This window comes from Microtus ochrogaster, unplaced genomic scaffold (assembly GCF_000317375.1).
Source record: "Microtus ochrogaster isolate Prairie Vole_2 unplaced genomic scaffold, MicOch1.0 UNK52, whole genome shotgun sequence".
NCBI classification, from domain to species: domain Eukaryota; kingdom Metazoa; phylum Chordata; class Mammalia; order Rodentia; family Cricetidae; genus Microtus; species Microtus ochrogaster.
Genome location: NW_004949150.1, coordinates 2350999 through 2366161, shown reverse-complemented (window position 1 = coordinate 2366161; position 15163 = coordinate 2350999). Strand labels below are relative to the sequence as shown.

The window sequence follows — 15163 nt, the reverse complement described above, 5'->3', positions numbered from 1 at the left end:
AACTAGCCAGGGGCCAGGAGCTCTGTCAGCCTGGGCTTGAGTGAACCTGGGTCCTGCCAGGGAATAGGCAGGAACCAGCAGGAACCAGAGATCTCGGCTGGGCCAGGCGTGAGTCTGGGACCTCAGAGAGAGTAGGCCTGAGCCAGGACCTCTGTGGGTTTGGGCATTGGTCTGGGACACCAAAGGGAATAGGCAGGATCCTGGAACCCCTGCAGGTCCCAGCAAGAGTCTGGGACCTCTGAGGAAGTAAGCAGGTCCTCTGAGGGTTCAGGCGCACTCCAGCCTGGGACCTCTGTGGCAGTATATCAGAACCAGAAAACTTTCCAGGTCCAGCTCCAACCCAGGGACTTCTGCAGGAGAGAATTCAGACCAGGATTTATAGATATAGGTCAATGCCAGTAACCTAGGCCAAAGTTGCCCTGAGGCAAGGAACTCCACCACAGGAGTGGAACTGAATGAGACTCCTGGGGAAACAAGCTCTCCACTGGGAGCAGAAGCCAGGAGTAAATCCAGTCCTGGGAGACAACCCAGTCCCAGAATACTGGCAGATCAGGACTGAGCAAGCGACCAGATCCAGAGTCAGCAATCTCCACCAGAACAGGTCCAACTCCAAGCCAGGGACTTCTGCAGGAGGAGATCTTCACCAACCCCACATGAGACAGAGGTCTGATCCAAAATATACAAAGAACTCAAGAAATTGGTCATTAAAAGAACAAATCATCCAATAAAAAAAAATAGAGTACAAATCTAAACAGAGAACTCTCCACAGAGGAATCTAAAATGGCTTAAAGACACTTAAGGAAATGTTCAACATCCTTAGTCATCAGAGAAATGCAAATCAAAACAACTCTGAGATTCCTGTAAGGATGGCCAAGATCAAAAACACTGATGACAACTTATGCTGGAGAGGTTGTTGGGAAAAGGGAACACTTCTGCATTGCTGGTTGGAATGCAAGCTGGTACATCCCCTTTGGATGTCAGTGTGGTGATTTCCCAGAAAATTAGGAAACAACCTTTCTCAAGACACAGTAATACCACTTTTGGGTATATATCCAAAGGATGCTCATTTGTGCCACAAGGACATGTGCTCAACTAACTATGTTCATAGCAGCATTGTTTGTCCTAGCCAGAACCTAGAAACAAACTAAATGCCCCTCGATTGAAGAATGGATTAAAAAAAAAAGGTGGTACAATTACACAATGAAGTACTACACAGCAGAAAAAAATAACGACATCTTGAATTTTGTAGGAAAATAGATGGGGCTAGAAAACATTATTTTGAATGAGGTAACCCAGACCCAGAAAGACAATTATCACATGTACTCACTCATAGGTGGTTTTTAAACATAAAGCAAAGAAAGCCAGCCTACAAACCATAATCTCAGAGAACTTAGACAACAATGCAAACACTAAGAGAGACTTACATAGATCTAATCTACATGGGAAATAGAAAGTAGAAAAAGACAAGATCTCCCACGTAAATTGGGAGCATGGGGACCTTGGGGGAGGACAGAATGGGGGAGGGGAGAGGCAGGGACGGGAGCAGAGAAAAATGTAGAACTCAATAAAAATCAAAAAAATAAAACAAAAAATTAAAAAAATCAAAAAACAAAAAAGAACATCATATAAAATTATATAACTACACTACAACCATAAGCATACATACTGGATTTAGTGAACATTCTGTATTCTGGATTTCTGGATTATAATCATTTTCTGACATTTGTTTGTCATTGTAAATGTAAAATATTAAATAAAGGGGCAGAATGAAATTGAAGTTATATTAATTCAGTGGGTTTTATGTTCACAAATTTTATTTTTATTAAGAATAAAATGATTTTGCCTGCCTATCTGTTACTTTATAGAGTCCCTGCTATCTCTCAAGGTCTGTACTACCATCAAAGGAAGCGCAGAACAGATTAATGCTGAAAGATTTGTAGAGCACAAGTCTTTCTTTAAAGGTCATGTGTTCTGGGTTCCAAGTCAGTTGGCAGGAGCTGCCCCAGATGCACAACACACAACACGCTAAGTTGGGCAATGTGTACAGCTTCAGGTTCCTCTGCGACCCCTACAGGCAAAGGCAGTATCACTAGAGGCTAAGAGTACGGCTTAGTGATGGTATACTTAGCACATTCAAAGACCTAGGTTCAATTCCCAGTACCAAAAATAGGGAGGAGGGCTGGGAGGTGGCTTGGTAGATAAGGGTTACTTACCACCAAGACTAACCACCTAAATCTGATTCTTGGAATCCACAAGGTGGAAGGAAAAATCTCCCAGGCACTGTCTTACGGGACCTCTACATGTTCTACGGCAACCCCTTCCTCCAAAAATGTGAAGTAAAACATCAGTGACTTCAGTTCATTTTCTTTGTGGTTAGCGATGTCTCTAGCATCCATCAACTATATCATGGGGTGCCCTAGGCAAGGTATTTTCAGGCATCCCACCTTCTTATTCATTGGGTTCACCTTCTGGACACGTTTCCTTTGGAGTTACAACATTCCTTCACCAATGAAGATGCAGTTACCAAGGTTTTCAAATTTCAAGGAAGGATAATGAGTTGACAGTAACTCAGTATACTTCATATGAAGTATGTCTAAGGCAGTTCACCTTTTCATATAAATATTTAAAGCCTTACATTTCCAGCCATACCTCCATAGTGTCCCAAATTAACTCACCCTGCCTGGTGGGTAACCCACACTCACCGACACCGAGTGCTTAAGCTGATTCTGTACAGCATAGGAAAACGTCTACAATTTTTAAATGATATAAAATTTACATAGCTCATTGTAACAGCAAATCTATAATGCTGTCCAGGCACAGTGGTTCACATTTTAATCCCAGCACTTGAGAAGGTATGTCAGGAGATCATTGTGAATTTGAGGGCAATTTAAGTTACACAATAAACTCCAGGCCAGCCTGGCTTTCAAATAAACAACAACAACAGCAGAAAATCACACTCAGGGAGTGTGTATCTTTTAAAAGTGACCATGCTATGTGAATGCGGGAGTAGAAGAGGGTCGGAATCCAAATTCTCTCCACACTTTCCGTTGAAATTGGTGTCCCCTAGAAAACAAGTAGACTAAATCATTTCCCTTAAAAATGTGAAATTTAAGAATCTGAATTATCAAACTATAAAAATATAAATTGCTACTGGTTCACCTATGTTCGCCACTCTAACGAATCTCAATGTCGATTCTCGGTTAAAACGGAAACAAATGCCCAGGGCATTTAAGAGCTGGGGTTGGAGTGTAGCTCGGGGGATAGTGTTTGCCTGTCACTGGCAAAGTTTCGGCTTTGGGGACCTGACTGTAATCTTAGCACTCAGGATAAGTTCAAGATCACCCCCAGGCTATATAGTAAGTTTGAAGCCAACCTGGGCTACATGAGACCCTATCTCAAAATAAATGAGTAAGTAAAAAAGTTAAACTATGTCACAAAGAAACCAAACTCCTGTTACAGCTGGGCCTTGATCTGAGGCATTTTTTATTTTGGTGGTAGTGGTGGCAGCACATTTTTCTCTGAGCATGTGTGTGTGTGTGTGGTGTGCACATGTCTGCTTGCATGTATGTGGGCATACATGTGACAGACCTACGTTGATGAGGGGAGGCTGCATAAGATAAGGGCCAGCCTAGCTAACCGGCTTGCTTGTGGTCTAGTGATCTGAATTTCACTCCTCACATATGAGCAGCAGGCACTTCCTCCTCTGAGCCACTGTCCCCGTGGTTTGTGCCTTCTTTTCATGCTGTTCTTGTGCTGTCTGATTTGGATTTGGTGTTGCTTGGAGACAGGGACTGGCTGTGTAGCCCAGGTTAGACTCAAATTGGCCATCCTTATGACTTAGCTTCCCGAAAGCCATGATCAAGGATACATGCCACCACACTGGACTATTATTATTATTATTATTATTATTATTATTATCATCATCATCATCGTTATTAAATTTCATCCAAACAGTGAATTTAAGAAAAACAGTCAGGGGAAAGGAATGAAATACAATCTGAATAAGGACACTTCATGTTGGCATGCCTTTAAACCGAGCCTTTCTGGAGGCTGAAGCAGATGACTTTCAAGTTCAAGGCCCCTCTGGGTTGCATACAAGATACAACAAGCAAGCCTCCCCCTCCCCAACACACACACTGTCTGAAAATGGGTTATATATTATATACAATAAATGCAATGGTAAGAATGTTAAACACAGGCTAAGGAAAGAAAAAGCACCAAGTGGTCCATGAGGTTGAGGTAAGTGAGATGAAAAAATGCAAAGCAGAGAAGAGGAAGATGGGCACGCTTTTAAGAGAAACTACAAAAAAACCAAGATGAGCTGGAGCGGGATTCAATTCTAGAGAAGGTTGAAGCTAGAGAGAAAAGTGACCGTTAACTCAGAAGCCCGGAGACCTGAGGGGATGACCATTAGGAAGGAGTGCATGGGAAGGGGGCTGCAAGGCAGCAATCTTGAGGATTCAGATGAGGTTGCTGGGGAGAGGAGGGCAGAGAGGCTGAAAGCAGAGAGGCACTGAGGAGGGTAAGAATGAATCTGGGGTAATGGGGTAATGGCGATGGCCTGGGGTAATGGGGCCAGAAGACAGGTTAGGTGGGGTAGGAAAGTAAGAACAAGTCCGCAGTGAGGACCCATAAGGTGTGTGGACTACCAAGAGGCCGAACAAAGCCCGCAGAAGATGGTATGCAGGAGGGCGGTGGAGCGGGCGTGATGGAGGAGAGCAGAGGCGCGCGGAGTGGAGAACCCTTCCAACTGGCTCTCACCGTGGAGTCCGTAAAGGACGAGCCCGGGAGAAAGGGCAGGCCGTGCACCGGGTTGGTCACCATCGCAGCCCTGCAGCCGCCGCCACGGTTGCCTTCTGCCGCTCGGGTTACCCTGGCAACAAACAGCATCCGCGGGCCTCTCCAGACTCCATGGTAACGCCAAACACTACGCCACGGAGGGAGAAGCGCGAGGCGGGGGGAGGGTGGAAGGGCGGGGAGGAGGGCGCGGAGTCCAGGTCTGCGCGTGCGCGTAGGACCCCTGAGGCTCTTGGTCACTGAACGTGGCTACTGGGTGTGACAGAGGCGGCTCCGCCCCTTCCTTCCCCACCCCTTCCCTTCTTCCTCTGCACCCACTTGGTGGCTCCCTGGGGGCGCAACTGAGGAGCGACTTATGTGCGCCGCTGAAGAAGGCTGGTGTCCTCAGGCCTTGGCTCGTGCAGTGAGGTCACGTTCTTTTACGGAGGAGAAGTTCCTTCTCGCTCCAAGTAGTCCTCCCAAGAGCTCAGGAACACTTTCCCAACTCTGGGAAAAGAGCTGCCGTCCTGGTTCACACCCAGCGTAAGTGGTTGCTCCCCAGTGAAAACGCTAATTACTTCAAACGCATGAGACGGGTCGTGAATTAAATTATAATTGACTGTCTTTCTGTTGCTCAGACATGATTTGGACCCCCTCACCTCCACCTGCCCCATGCACACTTCCTCCACCTTTCCCCCAGCTTCCTGGTCCCCTCTCAGATGTGGGTCCGCGCCACTTGTTTCTACAGACTGTGTGCTGAGGTCTCAGAACTGTCCCGAGTATCTGTTGACTACAGAGCAGGATAGTGGCCGTGTCAGTCCTGCTGGATAGCTACAGCCCAGTGACAAATCAGAACCACGGAAGAGAGCACCTTAAAGAGAGAGGCCGAGTCACAAGAAAGAAGCAATTAACGGCAGTGAAATACTGCTGAGTACGGCACTTTCTGGGCAACTTAATATTTTTCCTTAAACATAAAATGACCCCATTCCTGAAACATCATCAGGGAAAGAAAAAAAAAATCAAGAATCCATCAGCACTGAGAACTTAAAGCCAAGATTTCCAGGGTTTGGATTCGTTGTGTCTCAAGTTTTCTCAGGAGTTTGGTCTTCAAAACACGCGTTTCTGACCTATGAATTTAGAGACGCAATAGAGTAGTAAGCCTGAAAGAGAAGACATAACTTAGCATCATGGGTCACTTGCTGCCACCAGCAGTTCGGATGGCAGCTGTATTAGTCAGGCTCCTCTAAAAGAGAACTGATAAGATGCATTCACACACACACACACACACACACACACACACACACACACACTTTATTAAAGTAGCTTATAGTCTGTGGTTCAACTAGTCTAACAATGGCTATCTACCAACAGAAGGTCCAAGAATTCAGTACCTGTTCAGTTCTTAAAGCTGAATGTCTCAGATGGTCTTCAGTGTATGCTAGACTCCCAAAGAAGTAGGCTCTAAGGCTAGTGAAGGGATGGACTTGCTAGCAAGAGTGAGAGCAAGCAGACAGAGAGCAAGCTTCCTTCTTCCTTGTCCTTTAGATAGGCTGCCAGCAGAAGGTGTGACCCAGATTTAAGGTGGATCTTCCTACCTCAGAGATCCAGATTAGAAGTGGGTCTTCCCACTTCAAATGATTTAATTAAGGAAGATCCTTCACAGGTGTAGCCAGCCCCTTGGGTTTTAGTTGCTTCTAGATGTCGTCAAGTTGACAAGAAAGACTAGCCATCACAACAGCTTTGCCTTTATGGGTGCTTGCCACAGCAAGTCTTCCTGTGGGTTTCACTAACTGACGTGGAGCTCCAGGGGCCAGCATAAGAATACAGGAATTGGTATCTAGAGCCGTCACTGGTATTATACCCACCCATCAAAATTCCCATCTAGACCTCTTCATTTCTCCTTACTACTGTTTCTTATTCTTGCCTGTCTGCAGTCTCTTGTCTTCCTTGACCTCCTCCCCTACCTCTCCTCCTTTTCTTGTTCTTTTTGAGACAGGGTCTCATTATGTACCCCTTGCTGGCCTCCTGGAACGTTCTATGAAGACCAGACTCACAGAGATGTGCCTGTCTCTGCCTCCTAATGCTGGGATTAAAGGTGTGCACAGTACCTAGCATCAGTGGCTCATCCTCCTTTCTTCTTGGGACAGTCTGGGTTGTGTGTGCCACCATACCCAGCTTTTGTCCCTTAAAAATTATTCTTTCTTATTTATTTTTCTTATGTACATGAGCTTAATTAAGACTCCCCCAGTATCTGATTAGAACCCTCCAGGAATTGATGAACATCTCGGCAGTTACTGCAAACTTTAAAAGCCCCTGCCATCACGCTATATCTGAGACACTGGCTAGGATGGTGACTGGGAGAATTAGTCATGATGGCAAATGCAACTCTTCAGTTCTCCACTCCTCTGTACCTCTCTGCTGCTGCTGGGTAGCCAGCATCACTGGTAACTGACTCAGCACGAGAAACTTAAGCTATACAGTCCCACTGTAGTCATTTGAATACAATGGATCCCCATAACTCATAGGGTGTCGTAGTTTGAATGTAATTGGCCCCCATAATCTCATAGGGAGTGGTACTTTTAGGAGGTGTTGGAGTGGGTATGGTCTTGTTGGAGGAAGTGTGCCACTGTGGGGGTGGGCTTTGAGATTTCTTATGTTCCGGATACTTCCCAGTGTCTCAGTCAACTTCCTGTTGCCTACAAGATATGGGACTCTCAAGTTACTTCCCCAGCACTTTGTCTACCTGTATGCCTTCATGCTTCCTACCTTGATGATAATGGACTGAACCTCTAAAACTATAAGCAAACCAGCCCAATTAAGTCCTTTCATTTATAAGAGTTGCTGTGGTCATGGTGTTTCTTCACAGCAAGGGAAACCTTAACTAAGACAGGGAGAGGCATTATTAGGAGCTGTGGCTTTGTTGGAGTAGGTGTGGTTTTGTTTGAGGAAGTGTGTCAGCGTAGAGGTGGACTTTGAGGTCACACATTCTTAAGATATCGCCTAGTGTCTCAGGTCACTTCCTGTTGCCTGCTGAATAAGATGTAGCCAGCACCGTGTCTGCCTGCACACTGCCATGTCCTACCCTGATAATAATGGACTGAACTTCTGAACTGTAAGCCACTACAATCAACTGTTTTCCTTTATAAGAGTTGCTTGGTCATGGTGTCTCCTCACAGCAATAGAAACCCTAACTAAGACACTCACAATCTCTCCCTCTGTATCACTTCTCTTAAAGGAAATCCCAGGACATGTAAACACGCTTAGAAGCCTTTCCGGTTGATCTGCCTGGCTGCTCTGCATCTATATTCCCTGGTTTGGGCAGGGAAGGAGCTTGCAGGCTCACACCTGAGCCTACTGCTCATGAGGAACCTGTTTGTGTATGGGGAGTGACTTGCTTCTGAACGTGTGCTTTCCTTTCTGAGGAAATCCTACTAGTCAAATAGTTAATGGAGTATACCTTGATTCTGGGTGGCCCTGAGGACAGTTGGCTGGTAGTGTGCCCTCAGAGCTCCCTCTCTATTCTTCTCCACCACCCTCATTCTCCTAGAAGAGTTTATCTCAGTAGATGGCTGACCTTGCCACACCTATGACCCCAGCATTCTGGAGGAAGACCCAAGGATCACAAATTCCAGGCTGCAAAGTCAATTCGAGGCGACGAAGTGTGCTGGCTAGTTTCATATCAACAAGCTATCAGCTTGAGAGCTGGGGCCATCTGATAGGAGGGAATCTCAGTTGAGAAAATGTACCCTTAAAATCTGTCTGGAAGGCATCTTCTTAATGGGTGCTTAATGTGGGAGGGTCTAGCCCACTGTGAGTGGTACCACTCCTGGGCTGGTGGTCCTGGGCTCTATAAGAAAGCAGGCTGAGGGAACCAAGGGCAATAACCCAGTAAGCAGCATCTTCATGGTGTATGCATTGGCTCCTGCCTCCAAGTTCCTGTTTGAATTCCTGTCCTGACTTCCTTCAGTGATGGACTATGACAAAAAAAAAAAAAAAAGGTATAAGCCAAATTAAAGTGTTTTTTCCGCAACTTGCTTTTGGTTGCAGGGTTTCACCACAGCAACAGTAACCCTAACTAAGACACACAGTGAGGCTCTGCCTTAAAAAAAATAGCGATTTGTTGGGGGATGCCTTAGTCTGTAAAGTCTTGCCAGGCAACCATGAGGACCTGAGTTCTGCCCTCAGCACCTATGATGCCTGTCAAATAGATAAGAAAATTCCAGTGACTTTACCTACTGTAAATAGAAAGGCGAAGCCTAAGGCTTACAGTACAGTTACCTCCATGGACACTGGCTAGTCAAGAAGTCCCTTTACTCCTGTTGGGATAGTGATAACTATAATGGCCAATGTAAAGTACACTGGAGTGTCGAGGTCTAGACATAAAATCAGTATATGATGAACTCAAACAGGAAGCAACTTAATATTAGAGCTTAGAATATCCCCATTGTGGTTAGAATAAGAAAGGCCCCCATAAGCTGGTTTAGTAGAATGCTTAGTCATAAGAGATAGGCACTACTTGAGAAGGATTAGGAGGTGTGGCCTTGTTGGGGTAGATGTGGCCTTGGAGGAAGTGTGTCACTGCGGGTGGGCTTTGAGATTTCAAATGCCTCTCTCTTTGTGTTGCCTGTGGATTCCACTGGAGAGCTCTCAGCTACTTCTCCAGCACCATGCCGGTCTTCTTTCTTCTCCAAGAGTTGTCATGGTCATGGTGTCTCTTCATAGGAATAGAACCCTGGCTAAGACAGCTATGTACTCAAAACATTATTTTTCACCTGAGTAATAAGAAAAAACTTGAGAAATAATGCCAAGTTCAGTTAGGACTAGACTTTTGCATGCACAAAGAATCAGAGGAAGTGTTAGCAAAAATAGGGTTACCCCCTCCTGCAGGGCCAAAAATAAAAGTTGTATTACACTTTGGTTCAATTAAAAGCATTATAATGCCTGGAGCTAGGGCTGATAATAAGAAAAGAGGTATAGCTGTAATAAGAACTGATCACTTGAGTAAGGAATTTGATACTGTTGTGGCAGGGGGTTTCTACTAATAACTGTAGTCATAACATCAATTCACCTGGAGTTGATGACACACCTGGTATGTGGAGAGAAAACGCTTCAGTGGATGCTTTGCCGTGGGCTAGGTTTCCCACTAACAGTGGATGCGCAGTTTACACTGCATCTGGTCTTACTTCAGCTCTAGGGAGAAGTCAGAAGTGTATATTATTAACCTGAAGGAATGCTGTACGGAGTGTCAGTCACTCAAGGCACCAATTAGTCACTGAAGCCACTGATTATTGTAGATATTACTATGAAAAGATTATAACAAATCCATGGGCTATAATGACAACATTTTACATTTAGTCATCCCTAATAGGGCTCCTGATTGGTTGATCTAATTTTGCTTATGGCAATACCTCCTTTCCCTGCTCGTTCCCCAACTAGCAGCTATCAGGTCCCTGTGTCTTAAGAATAATCTCTGGTTTGTGAACATAAGCACTATGGCTAAGAAAACATTAAGCTATAAGTCTAAAGACAGAGGTTTAAGAGATCAAGGAATTATTCCTAGTGAGTGTTTCCTAACTGAATATTTTCTTACCTAAATCTCTTCACACCAATGAAAACGAAAGAGTCCTCGTTTAGCACGGGAGACACCACTGAACTCATCTCCTGCTTGATAAATGACTCCGGAGAGGTAAGACTTTCAGCTGTAAAAATGATGGGATAGTAATATTGGATATAATTTGGGCTTCCAAATATGGACAGAAACATGTTGACTTTAAAACAACAGGGAAGCCAGGCACTGTGGTTCTGACAATCAGGAAGCTGAGGCAGGAAGGTAACAAGTTCAAAGTCAGCCTGAGCTGGATAGTGAGTTCAAGGCCAGCCTGGGCAACTTGGGTGAGATCCATTCCATAAAAATAAGGGTTGGTTTGTAGCTCCATGATAGAGGGCTTATTTAGCATATGCAAGTCTCTGGGTTCATCGCCTAGGACTACAGAACCCCTGCTCACTGCTCTGCCAACAGTACACAGGGAGTGGTCTTGATGACATCAGAATATCTGAAAGTCTTCTATTCCCCTGTCACATATGCAGTATGGAAAGGGAAAACAACAGCAGCCTGGATCCTTGCAGCCACATTCTTACCCTACCTGAGTCATGAAGGCTGTGTTTGTACAAATGGAAGCCGAGTGCCTTCTGGAGTCTTTTGTTTCCTCATCCCTAAAATAGATGGAAAATAAGTCTCACTAATTGTTCCCGGCTTACACAACTGTCTTGGTTTCTCTTCCTGTTTCTGGGATAAAAAACAAACAAAGAAAAGCAACAACAACAACAACAACCCAAAACGACACTGTGACTCTGGCAACTTCAGGTTAAGGTGAGATTTCTTTTTTTTTTTTTTGTTTTGTTTTGTTTTGTTTTTGTGCTTTCAGTTCAGGGTCGATTCTGTCATGTTTTCTTTGTTTGTTTGGTCACATCCACAATCAGGAAGCTGAGGAAGGTGAATCATGCTGCCGCTCAGCCCCCTTTCTCCATGTATGCTGTCCAGTACCCCTGTCAGAATAATGAGTCAACCACAGCGAACAGATTTTCCCACCTCAAATACAACCAGGATAATGCCCCATGGCAAGCTCAAGTGGCCCTCTCCCAGGGGATTCTAACTTCTATCTAGGTGACAGTTGACACTGGCCATCATGGGGATCATGTAGGAAATCAAAGTCACCCAAACCAATACATTACATTTATTTATTTACTTACTTATTACATATGTATGTATGAGCGTGGGGGTGCCACGGTATGTCTGTCGGTCAGAAGAGAGCACAAGGTAACTGGTTTTCCACCATGTGGGTTCCAGAAATTGGACTCAGGTTATCAGGTTTGTAGCAAGTACCTTTGAGCCACTCTCAACAGCCCCCCCAAGCCAATGTGTTTACATAAATAGATGTTACTTACAGTTTCATGTAGTCAGTGAGGGAGTTCCTGTGGGTCTATGACTCATTGTCAACCTCTTCCCCGAAATCTGAGGAATGAGGAGTCCTGAAGGAACCCCAGGTTAAGATGAAGTCCTGGCGGAACCCTGAGACAGGGTGGAATAGCTGATCAGAGTAGTGACTTTTCCAGGACATGAATTCTTGCTCTACCAATAAATCCCAGGGTCTGTGGCAGAGGTGAGTGAAGTGGAAGGAGCCTTACAGATAAAAAGAAACATAAACAATGGCCAATTGATGGCAGTGTGGGCTCTGTTGGGACCTTGATCCAAACACATAAACATCATGTCGGTTATTTAGAAAAGTTTCTGGAAATCAAACAGTGGTTATTTAAGGATGTCAAGAAATTGCTTAATATTTTAGACATAGTAGAAGTACTATGATTTCACTTTGAAAAAATTTCACATTAGCCAGATCCCTGTAATTCTTTCAATGAGGCAGATGGATTGCTTTAAACTCAAGGACAATCTGGGCTACACAAAAAATTTTAGGCCAATCTGGGTCACGAAACAAGACCCCATCTCTGAGGAAGTACAAAAGTAAACAATTAAATAGATACAAACAAGACAAAATCTCCGTTTTTAAAAAAAAATAAACAATCAAATATTATGGGAAAAGTGCATGATTTTATTCAAAATATTATGTAAAGGGACAAGGGTGGTATGGGGGTATAAAGGAAATTAGATTATCTACAAATGGATAATTGTTGACCTGATTACATAAGGATGCATTATACAATTCTGTCTGACTTTGTGTGGTTGAACTTTTTCCATAATACAAGAGCTCCAAGAAGGGGAGGAGCAGGGAAGAAAGAAGGAAAGTAAGAGGGAAGAGAGAAAGAGGAGGGGGCAGGGAAGGGAAGAGAAGGAAGGGGCATATGGACAGCCTCTGAGCATGACCAGAGAAGTAAAAGTCCTGATTCTGTCCCTTGCCAGTTCTGTGACCTGCTGGAAACTTGTTATCCTCTCCCTTTCCCAGCAGGAAAATGGGACAATAATAGCCACTTCCCAAACCGTAACATTGTTGTGAGCACAGGATGAGTAAGGACATGGCGCTCTTTCTGTTGCCATTGGCATCTCGTAAGGACAATGACCTTGGTAAGCATTGTCTGGTGGGGAACTCCGAATAGATGGTCGAAAGAGTGACTGGGGACCGGGAAAGCTAGAGATGACAAAATCCAGGTACAACTAAGGAAGAAAAGAGGCAAAGGATGGGGGGGGCTGCATTGCAAAAAGTATTTAATTTTATGTGTATGCACTTTGGCTTATGTGCATGTCTGTGTGTCACTTGTGTAGAGTGCCTGAGGAGGTTAGAAGAGTGATGTGGGAGTGATTTCTTATTAATAAAGAAACTGCCTAGGCCCCTTGATAGGCCAACCCTTAGGTGGGTGGATAAACAGAACAGAATTCTGGGAGAAAGAAGCTGAGTCAGAGAGTCGCCATGATTGTCCCACTGCAGACAGACGCTGGTTAAGATCTTTCCTGGTAAGCCAGCTCGTGGGCTACAAAGATTAATAGAAATGGGTTAGATTAATATGTAAGAGCTAGCCAATAAGAGGCTGGAACTAATGGGGCCAGGCAGTATTTAAAAGAATACAGTTTCCATGTAATTATTTCGGGTATAAAGCTAGCCGTGCAGGTGGCCGGATGCTGGGGACGCAGCTCCACTGCTCCTAATTCAACAGAAGAGGGCATGGCATCCCTTGGAACTGGAGTTACAGGTGCTTAGGAGCCACCTTGTGGGTGCTGGAGATTGGACTTTGGTGCTATCCATACTTTGATTTGTCAATGGTTCTCTATCTGGGGCGAATAGACAGTTATTCACAGCTCCTGGTGAATAGTCAGTCAGTCAGTCTGTCTGTCTGTCTGTCTGTCTGTCTCTCTCTCTCTCTCACACACACACACACACACACACACACACACACACACTGGTAAGTGTGCATGCTCAGGCATACGGAGGCCAGGGCACAGCCCCAGGGATTGTTTAGGAGCTGTCCATTGATTTTGAAGCAGGGTCTCTCTGTGGTTTGGAGATTGCTAATGAAGCTGACTGGCTAGGCAGCTCCGGGGTCCTCCTGTGGACACCTCCTGTGTCCCAGCACTGGGATTACAAATGTGCAACATTAGGTCTGTTTTTAAAATCATGGGTTCTGGGGATTGAACTCATGTCCTTAGGCTTGCACAGGGAAATAACCCTTGGCATACTTTTTGTCGGACATAACCTGAAACAGGTAGAAATCGAGATGAGAAGAATAAGGGGACCGGGAGGTTTATTTATCCTGTAGGCCAAGAGCACTTGGAGACCACAGTGACGAAGGATGGGTAAGCCAGCCTGTTTGCAGTTTGGGGCACTGATAGAAGACTTTCCCTGCCCCTGATGCCTGTGAGAGTCTGTGATCACTGGTGCTGAGCACGAGGGAAGAAATATGGAAGAAAATAAAAAAAAGAAATTGCTCCTCAAGACACAGCAGGACTCTCTCTCTATCCTCTGTCCCTGGGATGATGAAACACATCTCACTCCATACTGGAGGGCAGAAATCCTTCCCAAGAGCAAAGGACTTCTGCTCTGGAGTGAGATGGATCCAGAGAGAGGGTACTGGCCTTTAGAGCCCACAGCGTTCTGCTTTGTAACAGCAAAGACTGCAGACAGCATTTGTCAAATGCAAACAGCCCCAGGAGCCGAGCTATGGTATTCTTCTCATAGAAGAAACAGAGCCTGTGAGAAAGTCTCTGGGATGTTTGACATACTTCCCTAGCTGTCTTTGGGAAAATAAAATCGGCTCAGCCTGGAATAGTGCTCAGATTTACTTTGATGGGGAATGGGATCCATTTACCACATCCTGTGTATTGATCCCCTTTGGTCATCTTAGGCACACTGCAGAAGTACAGAGAGAGAATCCGAGGCCAATTGGTGGTTCCTTCAGTGGGTTTATGGTCTAGGAAGTCTTTCTGGTGATTATAGATGAATCCCAGCACTGCGCACATATGGAATTTCATTTCTGGTACCACCCACCCCTGCAGCATCACTTAGAGGAAAAGTGTGGGCAACCTGTATAGGGATGCCAACAGGACTGCACATTTAGGTTTGCTTTACTTACTGAGGGACATGAGGGTGGGGAAGTGGGAAATCTGCATCCCATACTACTCTCCGTTTACAAACTTTTCTAGTTCACACAATGGTGTGTGGTAAATATTTTCTACGTTCCCTTTATTCTGATGGGGAAGGCTGGGAGCTTTGGGTCCAAAGACCCAAGTTTCTGGGAGATGCTGTTACTAACCACACAGTCCTGGCTTAACCTATTTGGTTTATGCTTCCATTCCTTATTTGTAAAACAAAGGCCATAAAAATGGTAACTAACTCCCACAAAGCCAGTATGTGCAGTAGGATCAAAAACCCATTGCCATTGT

The 15163-nt window shown here is 44.9% G+C and overlaps 1 protein-coding gene across 1 annotated transcript in view; it reads right to left on the bottom strand.

Moving 5' to 3' along the window:
* The window catches only part of Efhc1 (EF-hand domain containing 1), a 35695-nt gene extending 30738 nt beyond the window's left edge, over nt 1-4957 (bottom strand). Inside the window, exon 1 of the mRNA XM_005369569.2 lies at nt 4762-4957. Within this exon, the coding sequence (XP_005369626.1) occupies nt 4762-4890 (129 nt within the window). The 5' untranslated portion in view covers nt 4891-4957. The remainder of the gene's footprint in view (nt 1-4761) is intronic.
* Nucleotides 4958-15163: the final 10206 nt, after the last annotated feature.